The sequence below is a fragment of the Pygocentrus nattereri genome, chromosome 2, assembly GCF_015220715.1.
Source record: "Pygocentrus nattereri isolate fPygNat1 chromosome 2, fPygNat1.pri, whole genome shotgun sequence".
NCBI lineage: Eukaryota > Metazoa > Chordata > Actinopteri > Characiformes > Serrasalmidae > Pygocentrus > Pygocentrus nattereri.
In genome coordinates this window covers 37,350,269-37,371,445 of record NC_051212.1, presented here as the reverse complement: position 1 = coordinate 37,371,445, position 21,177 = coordinate 37,350,269, and the positions used below count along the sequence as shown (strand labels likewise).

At 39.3% G+C, this 21,177-nt stretch overlaps 2 protein-coding genes across 2 annotated transcripts in view; one reads left to right on the top strand and one right to left on the bottom strand.

Moving 5' to 3' along the window:
- Positions 1 to 1,385: 1,385 nt before the first annotated feature.
- On the bottom strand, positions 1,386 to 10,853 carry rnf182 (ring finger protein 182). The gene is made up of 2 exons (XM_017714212.2): positions 10,779 to 10,853; positions 1,386 to 3,620 (listed from the first exon to the last, which is right to left on the bottom strand). The coding sequence occupies exon 2, from the start codon at positions 3,445 to 3,447 to the stop codon at positions 2,695 to 2,697; it is 753 nt and encodes a 250-aa protein (XP_017569701.1). The 5' UTR covers positions 3,448 to 3,620; positions 10,779 to 10,853; the 3' UTR covers positions 1,386 to 2,694.
- The window catches only part of retreg1 (reticulophagy regulator 1), a 23,780-nt gene continuing 13,408 nt past the window's right edge, over positions 10,806 to 21,177 (top strand). Inside the window, exons 1-3 of the mRNA XM_017714211.2 lie at positions 10,806 to 11,131; positions 12,594 to 12,700; positions 13,967 to 13,997. Of these exons, the coding sequence (XP_017569700.1) occupies positions 10,956 to 11,131; positions 12,594 to 12,700; positions 13,967 to 13,997 (314 nt within the window). The 5' untranslated portion in view covers positions 10,806 to 10,955. The remainder of the gene's footprint in view (positions 11,132 to 12,593; positions 12,701 to 13,966; positions 13,998 to 21,177) is intronic.

Genomic DNA, 21,177 nt, shown 5'->3' with positions numbered 1-21,177 from the left:
GCTAAGGGGTTGCTATGGTACCGAAGGTGGTTCCTATGCAATTCAATTTAAGTTTTACTAGTTAGTTGCTAGGGTGTTACTAGATGGTTGCTATGGTATTCCAGGTAGTCACTAGGGTATTGGTGGTTGCTAGATTGTTGTTGTAGATGTTTTGATTGCATTGCTAGGTAGATGCAATTTAAGTTTTACTAGTTAGTTGCTAGGGTGTTACTAGGTGGTTGCTATGGAATTCCAGGTGGTTGCTTGGGTGTTACTAGGTGGTTGCTGTAGTGTCCCAGATGGTTACTGGGGTGTTGTTTGTTGGTTGCTAGAGTGTTGACACTTTGTGAGACACTTTGCTATGATGCTATGATATCCCAGGTGGTTGCTACAGTGTTGCAAGATGGTTGCAATAGTACCCCAAATGGTTGCTAGGTGTTGCTAAGTGGTTGCTATCATGTCTAAGATGGTGATTAGGGTGTTTCTAGGTGTTTGCTACAGTGTTGCTATGTGGTTGCTATGGTGCTTTGGTATCCCAGGTGGTTGCTATGGTCTTGCTAGGTGGTTGAAATGGTATCCAAGGTGGTTGATATGGTGGCCCAGGTGGATCATACAGTGTCCAGGTGGTCAGTAACTTGTTGCTAGGTGTATGCTATGGTCTTCCGAGTGGTTGCTAGGTTGTGGCTAGGTGGTTGATATGGTGTTGCAAGGTGGTTTCTGGATTGTTGCTAAGCAATTGCTATGGCATACCAGGTGGTTTCTAAGATGGTACTAGGTGGTTGTCAAGATGTCCCAGATGGTCACTAAGGTGTTGGTAGTTGGTTGCTATGGAATTCTAGGAAGAATGCATCTAGAATGTTAAAATTAATCTGGGCAGTTACTGTGTATCCTGCATGTTGCTAGTGCTCTTATATTATTGTACCATAAGTGGAGTTCACAAACATTTACCCAGACAATTCTTTTATTCATTCCTGTGAGAGGAACAAATTGTATGAAAACTGTGAAAGATTGTATGAAAAATGCTGTTTGCAAGTTCACTATTCCTGATCAGACTAAACATTCCAGAGTTGGAATGGTGTTGATATCTTGAAAACTGATGGATGAGTTAGAGAACAAAAAGCTGGCAGAAAAGTGACAATAATAATAAGAAGAATATACAATCATATAACAGTAGTGTTGTACTTTCAGCTCTCTTTCAGCTGTTTGTTTTATGCTTTTTAATTTTTATCCCCACTTATTTGTAGCTTGAGGTGGTCTCCTCTGTATTCTGGCTGCAGAACAAGCCACTCTATAGGCTGAACTGTACAAGAGACATTTCACACCTGAGTCAAGTAGGTTTTACATTCCAGCTTTTATTTATCTCTGAACATTTAAAACATTGTTATAAATGCCATGGAGCCTTCATCTATCTTTTAGATATTTTATTTGGAAAACACAAACAAGTGAACATTTTCTATTTATGGAAAAAGCTAACAATGCCTGCATTTAACTTTGGTGGGGCAACCAAACAGGAAACCAGGAATTTCTATTAAGTGCAACCATTGACCTTTTTTTTCTTTTTGCACACACACACAAACTTTTTTCATTTTATCCCATTGCTCTTTCACATGTTTTGAGAACAAGTGGTATTATTTGCATGATAATCGTGATTTTATAATCAACACTTAACAACAACCAGGAAGTTACCAGAAACTAGGAGACAATCTATAAAACTATAAAAATGTATCCCTTCAACTAAAACCAATAGTAGAATTCTTATTAGAAGAACAGAAGACTGAAAGACCCAAATAGAGGCGGAGTGTCCTTTTTATGACATTGATTTTTGTTTTCCTCTAACAACTCAATGTTGTAATATTAAGGTTCAATAAAGTGAAATGAACTCATAAATCCATTTTTTTGTACAATTAATGCTTAATTTATTAGTTCATTCCATTATTTCTACCAAAAAAGGGCATAATATGTTTATGAGTTCTAAGATTGGTAAGTTAAGGATAAATACTTTATTACCAGAATGTTCTTGACCAGTATGTAATGTCCCTTCCTCGGTGATACAGCTGAGTGACTCAGACTAATTGTTCTAGTGCACATAAGGTAAACTCACTGTCTAAATGATTTACATTGCCAAATTATTTATCTTTCATGGCACTAAAGGGAACACAGCACAATGAAAACACACAGACTGTCTTGCATTTATATTTGGTGAATTGTTTTGTCAGGGTTACATATAAGCAAGAGAACAAATGAAGTGGTTCTGTTGAAAGTAGGCTGTGTAATAATTTGGACTGCACCATATATCATTTGTTAATTCTTATTGTGTTAGAGGCCTTTGCAGACACTAAAAAAGTGACCAATATTTTACTGTGCTGTGGGTTTTTGTGGGCATTTACATGAATGAAGTCATTAATTTTGGTCAAAATAATGCAAGCAGATTGTTAATTATGCTAAATCAAGGGTTCACTGGTGTGTAGCGATCAGGGTATCTGGCAATTGCAAGCAACATAATCACAGTATGGAATTTCTCAGATCTTTGTATTTTTATGAAATCTATTGCTTTTCTTCTCAATCATTTATGTACACGCTTCCTTAAAACCCAGAAAGAACCGTGAAGGTGTCCATAACTTTCCACAAACCTGTCGGACCACTGACACATCCAGACTGTGGTCAAGTCACCAGATCATGTAACATTTGGGCAAACGGCCCTCCTCCCTTTGGTTGTTAAGGCGGCACACAGTTCCAGAACTCATGGCACATGCACTGGCAGAGCCCATATGCCATGATCACAAGCAGACTGACAGGCACCAGGCTGACCAGCAGCACACCCGCCGTGGTCTTCTGCATGATGAGCAGGTAAACACCAAGTGGCAGGGAGCTGAAGTACAAAAGCCCGAGGAGCCACAGCAGGGCCCGGGCTGAAGTCTGACAAAGCAGGGCTGCGCAGTTCCACACAGTCCACCGCCGAGTGACTGAGGCCATGGAGTCCAGACTGGACGAGCGGAGATTCCTTCCAGCTTGGCCAGTGACCACCACAGGCTGCTGTGGGGGCTGCATGATGGTGATGACCACATAGTTGGAGCGTATAGATGAAGGTGAGGCAGATGCAGAGTGAGCCACCAGAGAGCTCAAGCACCTCGGGCTTAGCAAGATCTCACCCTGGTGGTTCTCGCGAAGGTTGGGATGGTGGCGGGTCCGGATGGATAATGCAGCCACCAGGTTGTAATCGTCCGGCAGGCTGGACGCGGCCTCTCCAGGGAGTGCAGTAACATAGCGGCAGAAAGGACAGACAACTGCGTTGGGAGGCGACTCTCCTAGGTCAAGGATTTTGGCCAGGCACTTGGCGCACAAACGGTGGCAGCATTCAAGCACTTTAGGTCGTCGTCCAGACAGGTTGTAGGTGCAGTAGCAGATCTTACACTCCAGCTCTTCGACCCCAAAGCCATCCAAAACTTCCTCTGGAAGCTGACCCATCATGCCTTTCTCCTTTTAGTGCTGTTGCAGGGGCTTGTTATAGTGAGGAACATGGTCAAGAGATTCCTGCTACACCACAGATAGTGTCCAGAGATAGAGTGCCATGCAGGCCAGGGCAAAAGGGAGCAGCGGCTGCACGGTGCTGGACTCATTCGTGCTGGGCACTCTTTCCCGCACTGTGTGGAAGGGTGGGGAGAGGCAGACAGAGAAAAGATAACTGTTAACACAGCACTAGAGAACAAACGCGGCAGCAACAAAGCAGGCCCTGTGAAACCAGGGCTGGAATTTTCTAGACAGGCCTTTTTGTTGCCAGTTAGATTTAGTCCAATTAGCGCCTCCACTCCCATTTTCTGGTACAAGGTTTTTTATTTACTTGTTGCAGGACAGTGGAAAAAGGAATCCACTACATGTATTTTCAGTAAAAAATATTTTAATTGAATGATGTTACCATGTCCATTGCTAGCATAAAAAAAAAAAAATCACAGTTTTGGTTTTGAACTTGGTAGGTAGATCTGGATTCCACATTGGAAAATGCCCTTGACACTCAGCCAATTCATCAGTGTCCGCTGACTGCACAGGAGAAAATGGGTTATGCCTTTCTCCCTCTGTCTTCCGCTCTGACTGTACGAGACAGCTATTATTCAGAATCTATCATGTGTGATGGTTTGAGGTCCTGGTTGTAGGACTTCAAACCATAAAATGATCACAAATTCTACTTCGCATATGTGGTCCCTCGCACAAGTCATCCTTTTAGGACAATTTGCTTTTAACCATGCTTTTTCCTTTTCTATGCTTCTACAGTCTGTATGTGTTTTCATATTGTTTTTATAGTTAGGTTTTGCTATCTGAGTGTTAGCAAAGTGAAGGATTAGTTCACAAAAGCCAGTTTCACACATCTTAGTGCACTTAGGCTGGACAACGATAGCAAGAGCTAGACAAAGAAGAAATATATGATGAATGGCTTTTATCACTGAGCCTTTTTATACTGTACTTTCTTAGACTAAACTACTAATGTAAGATCAGTACGACAATACACTGTGAAATTGTGATGATATTTTATTGGAAAGAAGCCAGTTGCATTAGAAAAGATGACTTTTGAAAATCTTAATAGCAAATGAAGGAAAATGGATTTCATATCACAGGAATGAAGAGGTTTGCACCATTGTGTCAGCTTTACAGTCATATAAACTGATAAAGCATGGCTGCTCCCTCAGCAAATACAGTCTAGTTTAGTGTAGCCTTACATGGCTTTCAGATAAAGTGGATATAAAATGTCTGCTCACCCTCATTGAAATTGCAGGCTTTTGTGATGTAAAGCCAGAAATTAAGATACATGACAAAATTAATAGATCATTATTTGGGAAAATAATTGAAAACAAATTACATTACCCTGGTGGAATAAGTGTGCACAACTCTGCAATGAATGCTTTATTGAGCACTTTTTGCCTTTATTTTAGCAGTGAGTTTTTGGCTTTGAGTCTTTTCACTCGAACTTAGCAATTTTATCCCACTCTTCCTGGCAAACATGTTCAAGCTTCCTCAAATCTCTGTGAAATCCTGATTTAGATCATTTTACATACATTCTGACTGGGCTGTTCTAAGCAGTGGTGGACAATAACCAAATAAATGTAATTCGTTACTGTACTTAAGTAATTTTTTCATGTATCTGTACTTTACTGAAATTTTTTTGATTTTTTACTTTCACTCCGCTACATTTCAAAGTCAAATATCTTACTTTTTACTCCACTTCATTATGTGAAATCTGTCGTTCCATTTGGCTTATGTGTGTATAAAAATGTATCCTGTCAAAAATGAAAGAAGCATGAAGTAAGAACACCAATCACTTTGTTGTGAGCTTGTTTTGACCTGTTGGTCATACCAAACCAGTGCAAGCACACGGTTCAACGTCAGTGCAGCAGTGTAAAGTTTTTGATTTTAAACATCAATGATGAAATAACCTACCTTTGTGTAAATAGACCACCATATAGAAATATATACACATATGCAGTTGTGACTGGCATTTGTCTTTTTTTCTGAATTTATACAAAAACTATTTCATGTTTGAAATGCCTGGGAGCGAGGAGACGGACGCACATGCAGAGATAAGCGAGTTTTATTGTGGGCAAATCCAAAATCAGGGTTGAGACAGTCCAGGGTCTTAGAGCCAATGCGAATAGATCGGGATGTAGACATGATAAACACAGAACCTCAAACAAGAACCAAACAACACGAGAATACAAACAGCACGTCAAAACACACAAAGACTAGCAAGTCAAACATGAAACATATCAAACAAACAAACAATTCAAACAAACACCAACCAACACAAGGGGCAAACAAAGGGCTTAAATACAAAAGGATAATGAGGGACAGGCGGAAAACAGCTGGAGACAATCAGGAGTAGAGTCACGAAACAAGGGGGCAGGACTGAAAACCAAAACAAAGAAGCACATGGACAGGACTGGGAAGTAAACACAAAAGGAGGACATGGACAGGACTGGGAGGGGCCAATCGTGACAATGTTATAGTAAAATCTTTCTATAACAAATGTTTTGTTTACTAAATTTGCTAGTTTATGAACAGAGACCTACAGATTCAATATAGTAAAGGAAAACTCATTTGTGAACCTGAGTTTGAAGAAAGTTTTAATTAAACCTAAACTTGTAACTAAGTTACAAATAAATCTTAAACTGAAACTATGCTTGTTTGCAGAAAGTTATTTCAGAGCCACTCGGTTCTACCTCATGGAAATTGTTCACCTTCAGTGTTTTGTGTTTCTGATCATTTTAATAGACGTCAGCGTCAAACTAATTACTGACATATTAAAAGTTTGGTTTAGCAAGAGTGATGGAGAAATCTCCTCTAAAATTAGTTAATGAAGCAAGAGTCTTGTTACAAAAATGATAATAATATATTAGTCTTAATATATTAATTCATATTTCAGTACTTTTATTTTCAATACTTAAGTACATTTGAAGGCAAATACTTTTGTACTTTTACTCAAGTGGAGGTCTAAATGGAGGAACTTCTTTTATTGGAGTAATATTTTACCTTGGGCATCTCTACTTTAACTCAAATACACGATTTGTGTACTTCGTCCACCACTGGTTCTAAGACATTGATCTTCCTTTTTGAGACCAGTCCCTTGGTTGACTTCATTAGCATATTGGGTGGGGAAATTCATTTTCATCTTCAGCTTTCTGACAGAGGCCAGCAGATTTTGTGGATGTTTTGATCTAATCACTATCCCCTCTATCTTCAATAAGGCCCCTGTCCCAACTGAATAGAAGCAGTCACAAAATAGGATGTTGCCACCACCATGCTTCAAACTAGGTATGTTGCTGTAGGCCTATTGGTAGCACTTCTGATAGATTTTCTGTTTGTCCTGTCATCAACTTTTGGGGATTTTCTGAGCTTGACAATTATGCTGCGATAGTGTCGGAAACTTGGAAATACCATTTTTCCTTCCTGTAAATTGGGCTCAAACAGCCAACAAAGTCTTATTTACAGCTAGTAAGCTCAGGATTCTGGGTCATACATGGGCTTATGAGATATAACTTGACCTTTCACAAGTAAAAAGTGCTAAACCTGGAGTGAATGTGAAAAAATATAAACCCAATGCACTTCTATTAGATTCTATGTGCTTTTTCATACAGCAAAGAAAAAGCAGAATATGTTTTCTCTGGACCTCCATGCTTTTGTTCTCTGTGTAGTGGGCGTATCTGACAATAAGCATCTCGTATTTACTAGTTTACCATCTGGTATGTACAAACTTCCGATAAAGACCCAAACAGAGCATTATTCCAGTGTTCTTGTGGTGTCACCTTTTCCCACCTGTTGGTAAGAGTCTTCACAGGGCTCTTTGGTCTGTCAAATGCTTCTGATATTCTTTCATATCATTCTGATCAGTACCTTTTTACAGTTAGTTATCTGTAGATAGTTTCTCAGCTCCTGATTGACCATAGTTATACCTGGAGGTTGTTATAGTGAAATCATCAGGAACAGCTACAGGAACATCTGTTTTTATTTATTTATTTATTTATTTATTTATTTGGGATCAAACAGAATTACTTTCACTGATAGCAGGTGTAAGCTGCTAATCTGTGGACATCATTTTGATTAAAATTTGTATACTTTGAAATGTTCTATATACTCTACCATTAGTTTTTATAAAGAGGAGTATTGTATTTTTTTTAAATTATCCTTCCTAATAATCATCTATTTATTTTTCTCTTGAGATTTGTAGGTTAGAAGGCCACATTTTTGATTAAGAAATGTCTGACATGTTTTATCTTCATATCTGGCTGTACATAACAACAACCAGCAATTTCAGTCAGAGTGTATACACTGTACATATTTTGACATCATAAGTCAATTTTCCATCTAAAAGCACATGAGAAAATAATAAATATGACAAATGTGCATATGAAATAACAAAAGAGCTTATCATCTACACCAACTCTGAAGGATTGAACCAATCAAATGTCAACTTTCCTTTATGAATTATGCAAATAAAGTTCCTTTTCCAGCAACAATGCATGTAATTAATGTGGACATGTAAGTAAGAAACTGGCAGTCTGAGTGTGTATGAGGGGCTTAAGTGTGTGATCATCTAAAAATGAACTTGACATGAAAAACTGTGATCCTCCCTATAGGTATGATGTGCCATTGAGGCCTAAGGACAGCTTTTATGTGGCAAATACTGTACAAAGGCGTATTCTGCTGTTGTTAGCCAGTCTTCTAACCAACTGGATTAGATTTGGTTAAACTTTGCTTTGAGCCACTCAAATCACATTCCTGCACCTCAACTTCAAATATCAGCAATAAACCAGCCACCTGTGACTGGAAATCCATGAGAACACAGATTTAAGGAGCAGGGGAGGGTTTAACCAATCACAGGTGTCTTTTTGGGAGATTATTGGTTTGTTACATAATCTCCTCAGCTGTTTTGTCTCTTGGTTTTACAAGCTCATTTTGGGAAAACATCTCTCTTCTTTTCTGATTTGATGTTCCCTTTGGGAGCTAACGCTGTCACACTTTTTTTCTGCCAGAAATCTTTTGGACGCTGGTGTAGTTTGCAGTTGGTTTCTGAGAGTGACATGTTGAACCAGTTTTCTGCAGGTGTCCTGAGTACATCCTTTTAATGTGCTTAAACATTAGCCGTGTTCAGAGGGGTTAATACTTAGCAGCCACTTTATTAGAAAACCTCCGCATTGTAGCTCAATTTTTTTTGATGTACACGTTGGAGACCATCTTTAGCACAGTTTGTGTTAATCATCCTTGTCATTGGTCAGTTTTTGTCCACAATATCATGTGTTCGGCTGGATATTTTTAGGTGTTGGACCACCATCAGCACAGCAGTGGCGCTGACGTGTGTAAAGACTCCAGTAAAATAATTGATACACTCATACTAGCACCACACAAATTACCATGTCACTGCTGGGTTGTGAATAATACTAAACCCAAATTATACCTGATCTACAATGGACCTGTGGTCAGAAGCTGACCATTATCAGTATACACTGATATGCAGTAATAAAGTGGATGGTGAGTGCAGCGCTTATATACTTCTTTATAAAGTCAAGAGAGGTTACAGTTTTTCAGATTATGACTCATAAGGACTTCTTGCTCCACTGCAGCACGTTTGGTTCATGTAAGTTGCACATTTTAATTGTTGAACATTTTAACCTGTTTTATTATTACACCTTTGCTTTAAATTATTTAAGTGTTTATTCTTTTATATAAATGGCTGCAACTGTAACAACTGCAACTTCCCCCTGGGATCAATAAAGGAGTCTAAATCTGAATCTGAATAATCAATTGCAAAATGAAAAATAACAAATGTTATAAATGAAAAAGAAAAAAATGTATAAAAGAATGATGCACAAGAAAGGTATTAACATTGTATTAGAAACATTTGGTGCATGTACCCTCAAGAAAACTTTGTTATTCTTGTTTTATGTTATTCTGTTATTATTAAGGATAATTAAAGACAATATTAAACACAAGATTTTGAAAAGAAATCTTTTTATATGTGCGTTATGTTCATCAAACGTTTTAGTTGTAGTAGTAGTAGTAATAGCAGTATGGCACGGTATAGCAAAAGAATTATATCATAGTATTCAATAATAATAATTCAAATATCTCAGTGTTTTGGTGTGTGTATATATATATTTCTGAATGTTCTATTTTTTCTAAATTTTGTTTCACATCTGAATGTGAAACTTGGCTTATTCGCCAGCTTTTTGTTCTCACTTTCTGTTCCACCTTAAATGGAGCAACACTTACATTCTTACACCTATACAGGTGTTTCAATGTAACTGCAACACCATTTAAGGTGGAGTGGCAAATTCAAATAAGAAGCCAATTTCAGCTTTGGCGATTTTTCAAGTCAGTTCTCAAATTGTGTGTCCCACTCGTGTCTCTGACTCTCACTCACAATTGGAGTACAAGAAATATTAGTCTTTCACGCTTTACTACCAACTGGTCCACAGGTTGTTGTTGCTTGGACAAGGGCCTGACCCTGGCCTCGTCTGGTGCATCTGACCAAATTAAGCGGCTTCTTGGACAGTACACGAGAAAACAGAAAAAGGCAATCACTGTAGTGTCTATGTTGGAGTAAAGCTAACCCCAAAAGACTGCCCATCTTTAATGTCTGCTGCCTTGAAAACAAAATGAACTACTGCAGCAGGAGGTGATCAAGGGTCTGCTGTGTTTATTTTTGTTTGAAATGTGACTGCAACAGCCTGTGTAAGACGCATGTCTGTGTCTAAATGTAATAGACGCTGCCTACTCAGGCAGCATGCTGAGGCAGGAAAGCACGGCCATTTTTTCGCCCTTAAATATCCCATAATCCTTTGTGTCTGCACTGACAGATTGGGTAGCACTGCCTTCAAAAGACAGCACAGGCAGCACGACAATTGCCTTAGTTTTGCATGACTGCCATTCAGCTAAACGGAACAACATTAGTGTGGTTTGCACTGCCTGTACCAGCCATCATCTGTGATGATCTGTGGCACCTGAATCCCGCAATGATACCATAATATTTTAAATATTTTTTTTCACATTATATTTTTTCTTTGTTATTAGTATTAATATTTATAATATATCTTTATTATTTATTATATTGTGAGTTATAAAATAAAGTAAAAAAGAAAAAATAATAGACATTACATAAACGTATTCAACATAGGCAGGATGTCAGTGATTACATGAGTCTTAGTCAATAGCATCAGTCCAAAAACAGACGGTATTTTTTTACATATACATTTACATCTACTGTGTCGTTTAGTTTATCTTTCAGAACCTAAATCCTCCACCCGACTCATTCCTACCTTCGTTACAGTCGGAATCTTGATGACGTGGGCGTTCCCATGGAGCTACCGCGGGCAGTCACTGGATGACGTCGCCGCACAACAACAACAACAACACCAGCAGCACGGACCGCTCCAGCAGCAGCAGCAGCAGCCACCGGCCGGCGCTGTGGAGAGGGCGAGGCGGAGCGCGGTGCTATGGCCATGGCAGCAGCGGCGGAGCCTGTACAGGAGAGCCGGAGCTCAGACACAGAGCGCGGGGCTGCAGAGAGCGTGCAGCGGGCTGGAGGAGGAGGCGGTGTCCGGGCGCTGGTGGATTGGAGGAAACCGTTCAGGACCACCGCGCTGTTCGCAGCCACCAACGCCGTGTTCTGGTGAGAGACATGACGCAGCGTTTTCCTTTCACTTTTCCTCCTGATGTATGAAAGACGGCTTTAATTTTCGTGAGTGCACAACATGCAGCTCACACCTCGCTTTATTACTGAGCTCCAATCTGGCTGTAATTGTTCGCTTATTTAGCACGACTGAGGTGTATCTATTAGCCAGGGGAGGCGTCTCAAAAAGCTGTAGGTTATTTCCCAGTACAGCTGGATAAGTTAGGCCAAAAGTCAACACTATACAGCAGAAGCATCCTTTACTTCTTCTGCTGTTTGACTGGCTGAAGTTATCTGGCTAAGCGGGAAATCCAGCTTTGTGAAATTCCTCACAGGTCAAGCAGGCCGGGGTGTTGATGTATAAGGCGCAGGCCTTTCTCTAAGTCATGTTTGCCTGCCATCAGACCTGCTGTAGCACAGAGCTTCACCATGATCTGAAAAGATTAGATAAGCCATTTATAGTTCACTTTTTTAATGTTGATAAATCTAGTTCACTGGCTGTGTTGGTGCACATATAATAGGGAAGTATGCAAGGGAAGTATGACTGTGCAAACTCTGGATTTAGGTTAAGAAACAGAGTGTCCCCCCTTTGGATTTATATAAATACCCTTCACAGGATATTCCTCCTTGTAAGTAAGCTGTGGCCTGGATTTAAAATGCCGGAGATTATGCACTCACGCCTTCTGCTGAGAGCCAACTGTGCTGGACAGTAGCAGCCAAGTGCACATGAAGGCTTTCCTGCCTCTCCTACACTCTTTAAAAAGATGGTTCTTCAAGGGTTCTTTAGTAAAATCAGTGGTTCTATTTAGAAACATGAGTTCTGCATTGATGCTATATAGAACCATATATAACACATTAATTTACAAATAGTTATAAATGGAGCCATTGCCTTTATTAAACAACCCTCTTTTTAAGCGTGTCCCTGCAACCATCAAGAGGTTTTGACGTAGATGGCTTGGAATTTTTTCTGAGTGTTCAATGGGATTCAGAAGTCTGAGACCACGTTGAAATTGAGTTATTTTGACATTTAGAACTCAGAACAAGCAGCCAAAAGTTTGAGAATTGTGAAACATGTTAAAAAAAGAGAAAAGTTCTGAAAATAATAAAGGAAGGGTTTAAGGTTCTGCTCTGTTTCTACATCAATATTCAAATGTAAGATACTTTGTTACATTGACCATGTGAGAGCCTTTGTACAAAGAGGCCAGGGTCTTATCTTCAGAAGAAATTCTGAAATTCATGGAAATATTTAAAAAGATTTTACTTCTCACTGAAATTGTTATGCTTATAATATTATCTGCAATGGAATACGTTCAAGTAGAAGATTTTTCAGTAGTGGTCACAGACATTTGTGCGTGGTTTGGAAAGTGCTATGCTTTCCTTCTCATGTTGGTTTACAGTTGAGGCTGCTTTCTCTCTGTTGAATTCAATGGAAAACAGCTTTGTTATTATTTTCCCCATCCAGGTTTGTGTCCCTGAGCCCCTGTAGAGTGGTTTGTCTTCTCGGCTTGTGTCTGGCTGTCTTGTTGCTGGTACAGCTGATGAGGGATGTCGTGCTTCCCAAGTCAAGAGGTGTGGATCACTGTCTAAAGCACTTAACCACTGAATCTTTACTGAAAAATATCAGTCTGATATTAGAACTTGTGAGCTTTGTAACTCACATGAATCATGTGTATCACCATAGCCATGCACTATTGTTCAATAGTTTGGAATCCCTTGTCTTGTTAATACTGTATAGACTGAAATACGAAAAGCTACATATTATAAAGTATTTTAAGGTATTGTTTCATTCAATATTTAACTTTTTTTGGAACATCAAGATGTTATTAAATGATAAGATACTGATAAGATACCGATTTCTTCATTTTTAGAGCTTTGTACAAAAAGCCTGTGAAGTTGCAGAGTAGTAGCATCATAAAAGAATTGTTTGATACATGTATCTGCTGCAAAATTGGTTTTATATGATCAATAACAGGGATTTTTAAACTTTGGAACAATAGTGTATGGGTAGACATAGTCAGTAGAGTTGCCTAACCAATAATTTAAAAGTAAGATATATATCAGAATAATATCTAATTAGTGAAGGATTGTATGATTTCAGTATATAATAATAATATAATAATACATTTAATTTATATAGTACCTTTATTCATAACATTACAAACAAGCTTTAAAAATGAACAAAATACAGAGGAATGAAAACAACCGAATTAAAAACAAATAATAGTAAAATACATCATACGCAGGGAAAAACAACAAAATATAGTAAACACGAAGAAAACAATACAATACAAATACACAAAATAAAATGCAAAGAGAAAAAAAAAGAATTATCAATAAAGCAAGATAAAATTGAACTGAAAATCAGTTTTTAAAAAGTGTAATTCAAGGAAGTTGCACTGTCTTGAGGGCATGATTTATTATGGTATACTGCAGGATTAAAATTGAGGAAATAAAAAAAAGACAAATTAAAGGCGATACACTTTAGCAAAATACAAAACACAGAGAAGTAAACAACATGAAATGCACCTAAAAACAAAAAGAGAAAAGGTGTATAAAGGAAAGGCAGTAAAATTTAACATAACAATAAAAGAAGAGATATAATTCCAGGAAGATCCACTTTCTTTCCCTTAAATTAAGCAACCCACTGGAATAGACTCAAACATAAACGTGGTTTATTATAGCTTCATGAGATTTTATGCAGAATAGTGGTAACGCATTCACTAGGTCCTTGATGATGTGTATGCAATACGTTGAATTTGTTCACATTGTATTAATATGGAATTGAAAGATATGAGAAGCTTAGAACTGATGTTTGTTGGTTGTTTTTCCCAATAGGTACCAATGTATGGCGTAGTATGACCAGCAGGTATGTTTAAGCTTCTTATCTTATCTAGTTCTGCAGGATGTGTTTTAGTTTGCATTGTATCACTTTTCTAGTTTGACCTGTTTTTCTCCTGGGAGCTACGCTGAGCACATGCAATGTAGCATCTCACCACTAGCGGGTGCTTCAGCACCTTCGCTGCATTATTGATAACATGCTGCAATCCATAAAGTCTGTCATGTGCACTGATGGCATTACGCTGCCAGATGTAATGTTGCTGTAGAAGCAGGACAGAATGTTCTGCCAGCAAGGGCAGTGCAGCGCTTTTACTTGATAACAATGTAGCCAAACTCAGAACATAGCAGTCATATTAGTTGGTCATGCATAAGCAACCTTTGCTTATAAAGAGCTTGTACTCATACATGCAAGAAGATGTAAGTTCGTTAAGATATTTGATTACAGTGAGGGCTAATGAATTTATCCAATGTTACTAATGGTTGGCCGTCGGTTCTACATTATTTTTGTCTTGTTGCCTGGCCCTGTGCTGTGACCGCTGTTGCGCTACAATTGTTTATGTACTTACGCTGAAAACAAGCCCAATGGCACCATTGTGCTCTAGTGGGGGGGTGGAGGTTTGGGGGTGTGCCAACGCTGTAATCCTCAACACAGTGTTTATGTGGGGCAGGACTTGTTAAAGCCAGCCCAGTTCCCCCAGCAGCTGCTGCATTGCTTCAGCCTACCCACATTCACAGGCCATTGTTGATCTAGGTCATGCTCCAGCAGTTGTCTTCACCCTTTCCCAAACCATGACCCTGAGACCCCTATATCCTCATTCTCACATATATATAGCACACTCTTTCCCAGGTTCAGTGAATGTGGATTTGACAGTAGACTATACCACTTCGCAGCCAGTCACTGTATCAGTCAGTGTTCAACTCTGATGACAAGCAGATATTAGGTTTATCATTAATTAATAGTTATTGTTCAAGTTTCAAATGTATTTGTCATTTGCACAACATGTCATTTATGCATTGAAATGCTTGTGGTGAGGTAATCACTCTACAGCACGGCAGCATTATATACATACTAAACACAGTGCAGTCAAAACAAAAAGAAAATACAAAAAGAAAAAAACAAAACTTTAATATATTAAATATACACAAAATACAGGGACAGGAGGGACCTGTGTAAGAAAAACTGCAATGTTGTGCAAATGTATTAAACAAGGGACAGTCTCAGAAGAATATGTATGTATTTTAAAGTGACTTAGTGTTATTGTCCGTAGCAGTGATATGATATTATAAATAAATACTAAGAGACCAAGTGTAATGGTAATGGGGGAAGGACCCTTGCACTTGAGCTGCAAGGCTAATATAGCTAACAAGTAATAGAAGTTATAGCAAACTGTAAGCTTATACACCTGCCTTAAACCATGTCGAGTTGTTAAGTCATCTCAAAAACACATATATATATATATAGATATAGCAGCTGTCAATGGAGGAACCCCTCAGGACCTTCTACACCTTCAGATGACCTAATGATTTCTGTGAAAGAAAAGTCTGTTTGTTAGTACATTTGTGTTTAATATGATCATTGGGCTTGTTGCATTTAAACTCTGCAAGTGTTGAAGTAATTCTCTCATTTTATTATCAACTGATGAATTTCTTCAAGAGTGAAATTCTTGAAGTACTGAATGGAAAATTGTCCAAATAGGATTTCTTTCTTTATGGTATCTAGGTAGATAGAAGCCAAGCGAGCTCTCCCATCGATTAGGACTTCAGAACTGAACTGAAGTCCTAATGTTTCAGATGAACCGCTTGATAAGGAACTGACAGTGGAATCAAATCATGTTCTGATTTCCAATAAGGGTGGCCAATTTTGTGAGAAGAAATGAGACTTTAGGCCTTTTGGAAGCTCTAGATATGCTATTTAGCCAAAAGTATTCATTCACCCTTCCAAATCGTTGAATTCAGGTGTTCCAATCACTTCCATGGTCACATGTGTATAAACCCAAGCACCTAGGCATGCAGACTGCTTCTATAAACATTTGTGAAAGAATGGGTCGCTCTCAGGAGCTCAGTGAATTCCAGCGTGGTACCATCATAGGATGCCACCTGTGCAACAAGTCCAGTTGTGAAATTTCCTCGCAACTAAATATTCCACAGTCAACTGTCAGTGGTATTATAACAAAGTGGAAGCGATTGGGAACGACAGCAACTCAGCCATGAAGTCATAGGCCCCATGAAATAACAGAGTAGGGTCAGCGTGTGCTGAGACGTGTAGTGCGCAGAGGTCGCCAACTTTCTGCAGAGTCAATCACTACAGATCTCCAAACTTCATGTGGCCTTCAGATTAGCTCAAGAACAGTGTGAAGAGAGCTTCATGGAATGGGTTTCCAAGTGCAATACAAAGCGTTGAATGCAGTGGTATTAAGCCCCACCACTGGAGTCTAGAGCAGTAGAGACGTGTTCTCTGGAGTGACGAATCACATTTCTCCATCTGGAAATCCAATGGGTGAGTCTGGTTTTGGCGGTTGCCAGGAGAATGGTACTTGTCTGACTGCATTGTTCCAAGTGTAAAGTTTGGTGGAGGGGGGATTAAGGTGTGGTGTTGTTTTTCAGGAGTTGGACTCAGCCCCTTAGTTCTAGTGAAAGGAACTCTTAATGCTTCAGCAGACCAAGAGATTTTGGACAATTTCATGCTCCCAACTTTGTGGGAACAGTTTTTGGTACGGCTCCTTCTTGCTCCAACATGACTGCTCACCGGTGCACAAAGCAAGGTCCATAAAGAGAAAGATGAGTGAGTTTGGTATGGAAGAACTTGACACACTCCTAACCCTTGTGGAAAGCCTTTCCAGAAGAGTTAAAGCTGTTATAGCAGCAAAGGGTGGACTGACATCATATTAAACCCTATGGATTAAGAATGGGATGTCACTCATATGCGTGTGAAGGCAGACGAGCAAATATTTTTGGCAGTATAGTGTACATGACTGACTGCAAATATAAGGCTAACCTGACCACTGTGTTTCAGTCAGTTCTATTAGAAATGGAAAACAGCCGCAGCTCGGGCTCTGTACTGAAAGGGTCACTGTCAAAATCCTACAAGGCAAAATATTTTTTCAGATATGTCCATATGATTAAAATGAAACATTCAGTGTCTTAACAACCTTCAAAAATTGGCTTTTAGAATTTAGAATTTAGAATGGCGAAAGAATGTTATATGAATTGACGTTAGCTTAGTGCTAACGTCCTGCTGGAATCCCATAGGTGCACTATAATAACAATATTAGAAATTAGCATAATCATTAAGGGTTTTGACATTTGTTTCACAAGGTGAAGGCCTAGTTCTGTTAGTCACGGTTGCCACTGACAATTAAAAGAACAAAACATCCTTAAAGGGGTGTTAGAAATTCAGCTTTCAGGAATCAGAAGTCAGGAGACCTTCAGCGTAGACTTGATTTTATTGACACACAGGAAATGTGGGCACAGCTTAGTGGATCGCAGCCAGTCTGATTAGGGATATTTTAGGAGAACCTTATAAAAACTGGAAGTTGTGGGAGGAGGATAAACGTGCGGGAAAGGAGTTTTAGGGGGGGGTAAGCGAGGGGGATGAGGGTGATAAGAAGAGGGGGTTAAGCAAGGGTATGCGAGGGGGATGAGCGTGATAAGAAGAGGGGGTTAAGCAGGGGGATGATGATTACCCTATCAAAAGGAAAGAGGTGCCGACTCCCTGCAAGGATGGCGAACATCAACACTCCTTGATGGTTGCCACCCTGGAGGGTTATTGTGTGACCTTATGGTCAGCAATCAAAGGGCCAAACCAACAATGCAGGGAGCAGATAGGACGAACAATGGAGGGAGCTGACCGTCCTCAGGTCAGAAGATAGAAGCTTAATTTCACTCAGGGGACTTCCACAAAAGTCCAAAAATTCTGCATTAAGATTTAAAAAATGTTATTCAGTGTGGCTCTAAGATGCTGCAGTCTGCTGAGTCAGAATTATTCACAGTGGTTTAGTTTAACAACTCAGAAGGAGTAGTACAGGTCCACTGCTCATTCTGAATAGGAAATAAAATGGCTGTATTTGCATGGAAGAGACAACAACCCCTGGTTCCTATCAACAGCAATGTAGAGAAATCTGAGGTTTCTCTATAGTGCACTATTTCACAGCACACCACTATAAATGTTTACATCCCAAGGTTTGAATTATATAGAGTATTTTAAAAATCAGTGGAATTGCCCTTTAACTTTAATGTAGATAAATGTAAAAAGATTTGATTAAATTTGATTACTATTGGTCCATTCATTCATCAACAGATGGTGTTAAAAATGAAAATGTTGTTGAGTTACCAGATTTTCATACTACAATGATGATGAGTTTTAGACTCTTCTCTGTAAAAATAGGCAAAAATACAGACAAAATTCAGGCATTTTATTTTTATTTTAATATTTAACCATCAAAAATTAAGTACATTTTAATCTACGTACTACATAAACTATTTAGTTATTTTAACAGGGTGCTGTGCTGAGATATATAAAAAATAATTGGCTGCTTTAACATTAAAAGGAAAGTAACATTGTTCATTTTAAATTTTCATTTTAAAAATGAGTCCTCTGAACTTTTAATAGTAAGTTAACAAAACAATAATCTGTGTTTTACAGTCTGTTACAAACTTATTAATTGAAGTTCAGGGAACTCAAATTTTTAAGACAACCGGGTTACTTATTTTTACAAACATTGAATGTTTTTACAGTGTGGTTTTTTATGTTAATGAAATGTCCACTCGTGGCATAGAGTTTTATGCAAAAGTTTGGGTGCACCTGGTGAAATAAAGTTAAGATAAAGTTAAACCTAATATCAGAATCTGAATCAGAATCCTTTATTGATCCCAGAGGGAAATTGCAGTTGTTACAGTTGCAACCATTTATGTAAAAGAATAAACATTTTAATAATTTAATACAAAGATAAAGAGAAATTTGCAATATGTACACGAGATTGAAGTTCTTATGAATACAGTAAAGTGGTGGTGACTGTGATAATAAATATTTATCTATTATATCTGTATATCTAGTATATCTAGTATAAAGCAGTTCAATGTATTGTATCTCTGAGTTATTGCACATATATTACATATATGAACCATACAGTTAGGTATTGAGTTTTGCACAGATGAACCACGCTTTGTGAATCACACTGAGGGAGGAGTATTAGAGTTTGATGGCCACAGGTAAGAATGACTTCCTGTGGCGCTCTGTGGTGCATTTCAGTAGAATGAGACTTGCACTGAATGAGCTCCTGTGTCTCATCACCGTGTCGAGTGGGTGGGAGCCATTGTCCATAATGGCCTACAGCTTAGACAGCGTCCTCCTCTCCGACACGGCCGTCAGCGAGTCCAGCTCCACACCCACATCACTGGCCTTGCAGATCAGTTTGTTGAGTCTGTTGGTGTCTGCCACTCTCAGCCTGCTTCCCCAGTATGCAACAGCACAGAGGATAGCACTCGCCACCACAGACTCATAGATGATCCTGAGCATAGTCCGGCAGATGTTGAAGGACCTCAGGCACCTCAGAAAATAGAGAAGACTTTGGCCCTTCCTGTAGAGGGCGTCAGTGTTCTTAGCCCAGCCCAGTCCAGTTTATTGTCAATATACACACCCAGATATTTGTAATCCTCTACGGTGTCCACACTGACTCCCCTGATGGACACTGTGTTCTCTGGAGTGACGAATCACATTTCTCCATCTGGAAATCCAATGGGTGAGTCTGGTTTTGGCGGTTGCCAGGAGAATGGTACTTGTCTGACTGCATTGTTCCAAGTGTAAAGTTTGGTGGAGGGGGGATTAAGGTGTGGTGTTGTTTTTCAGGAGTTGGACTCAGCCCCTTAGTTCTAGTGAAAGGAACTCTTAATGCTTCAGCAGACCAAGAGATTTTGGACAATTTCATGCTCCCAACTTTGTGGGAACAGTTTTTGGTACGGCTCCTTCTTGCTCCAACATGACTGCTCACCGGTGCACAAAGCAAGGTCCATAAAGAGAAAGATGAGTGAGTTTGGTATGGAAGAACTTGACTGGCCTGCACAGAGTCCTGACCTCAACCCCACAGAATGAATTAGAGCAGAGACTGCGAGCCAGGCCTTCTCGTCCAACATTAGTGTCTAACCTCACAAATGTGCTTTTGGAAGAATGGTCAAAAATTCCCATAAAACACATTGAACACACTCCTAACCCTTGTGGAAAGCCTTTCCAGAAGAGTTAAAGCTGTTATAGCAGCAAAGGGTGGACTGACATCATATTAAACCCTATGGATTAAGAATGGGATGTCACTCATATGCGTGTGAAGGCAGACGAGCAAATATTTTTGGCAGTATAGTGTACATGACTGACTGCAAATATAAGGCTAACCTGACCACTGTGTTTTAGTCAGTTCTATTAGAAATGGAAAACAGCCGCAGCTCGGGCTCTGTACTGAAAGGGTCACTGTCAAAATCCTACAAGGCAAAATATTTTTTCAGATATGTCCATATGATTAAAATGAAACATTCAGTGTCTTAACAACCTTCAAAAATTGGCTTTTAATTTAGAATGGCGAAAGAATGTTATATGAATTGACGTTAGCTTAGTTCTAACGTCCTGCTGGAATCCCATAGGTGCACTATAATAACAATATTAGAAATTAGCATAATCATTAAGGGTTTTGACATTTGTGGCACAAGGTGAAGGCCTAGTTCTGTTAGTCACGGTTGCCACTGATAACTTAAAAGAAGAACAAAACATCCTTAAGCAGCCAGTCTGTCACAGCCAGTCCTATTTTAGGAGAACCTTATAAACACTGGAAGTTGTGGGAGGAGGATAAAGGTGCGGAAAAGGAGTTTTAGGGGGGGTAAGCGAGGGGGATGAGGGTGATAAGAAGAGGGGGTTAAGCAAGGGTATGCGAGGGGGATGAGGGTGATAAGAAGAGGGGGTTAAGCAAGGGTATGCGAGGGGGATGAGCGTGATAAGAAGAGGGGGTTAAGCAGGGGGATGATGATTACCCTATCAAAAGGACAGAGGTGCCGACTCCCTGCAAGGATGGCGAACATCAACACTCCTTGATGGTTGCCACCCTGGAGGGTTATTGTGTGACCTTATGGTCAGCAATCAAAGGGCCAAACCAACAATGCAGGGAGTTGACCACCTTAGATCAGCAGATGGGACGAACAATGGAGGGAGCTGACCATTCACAGTGGTT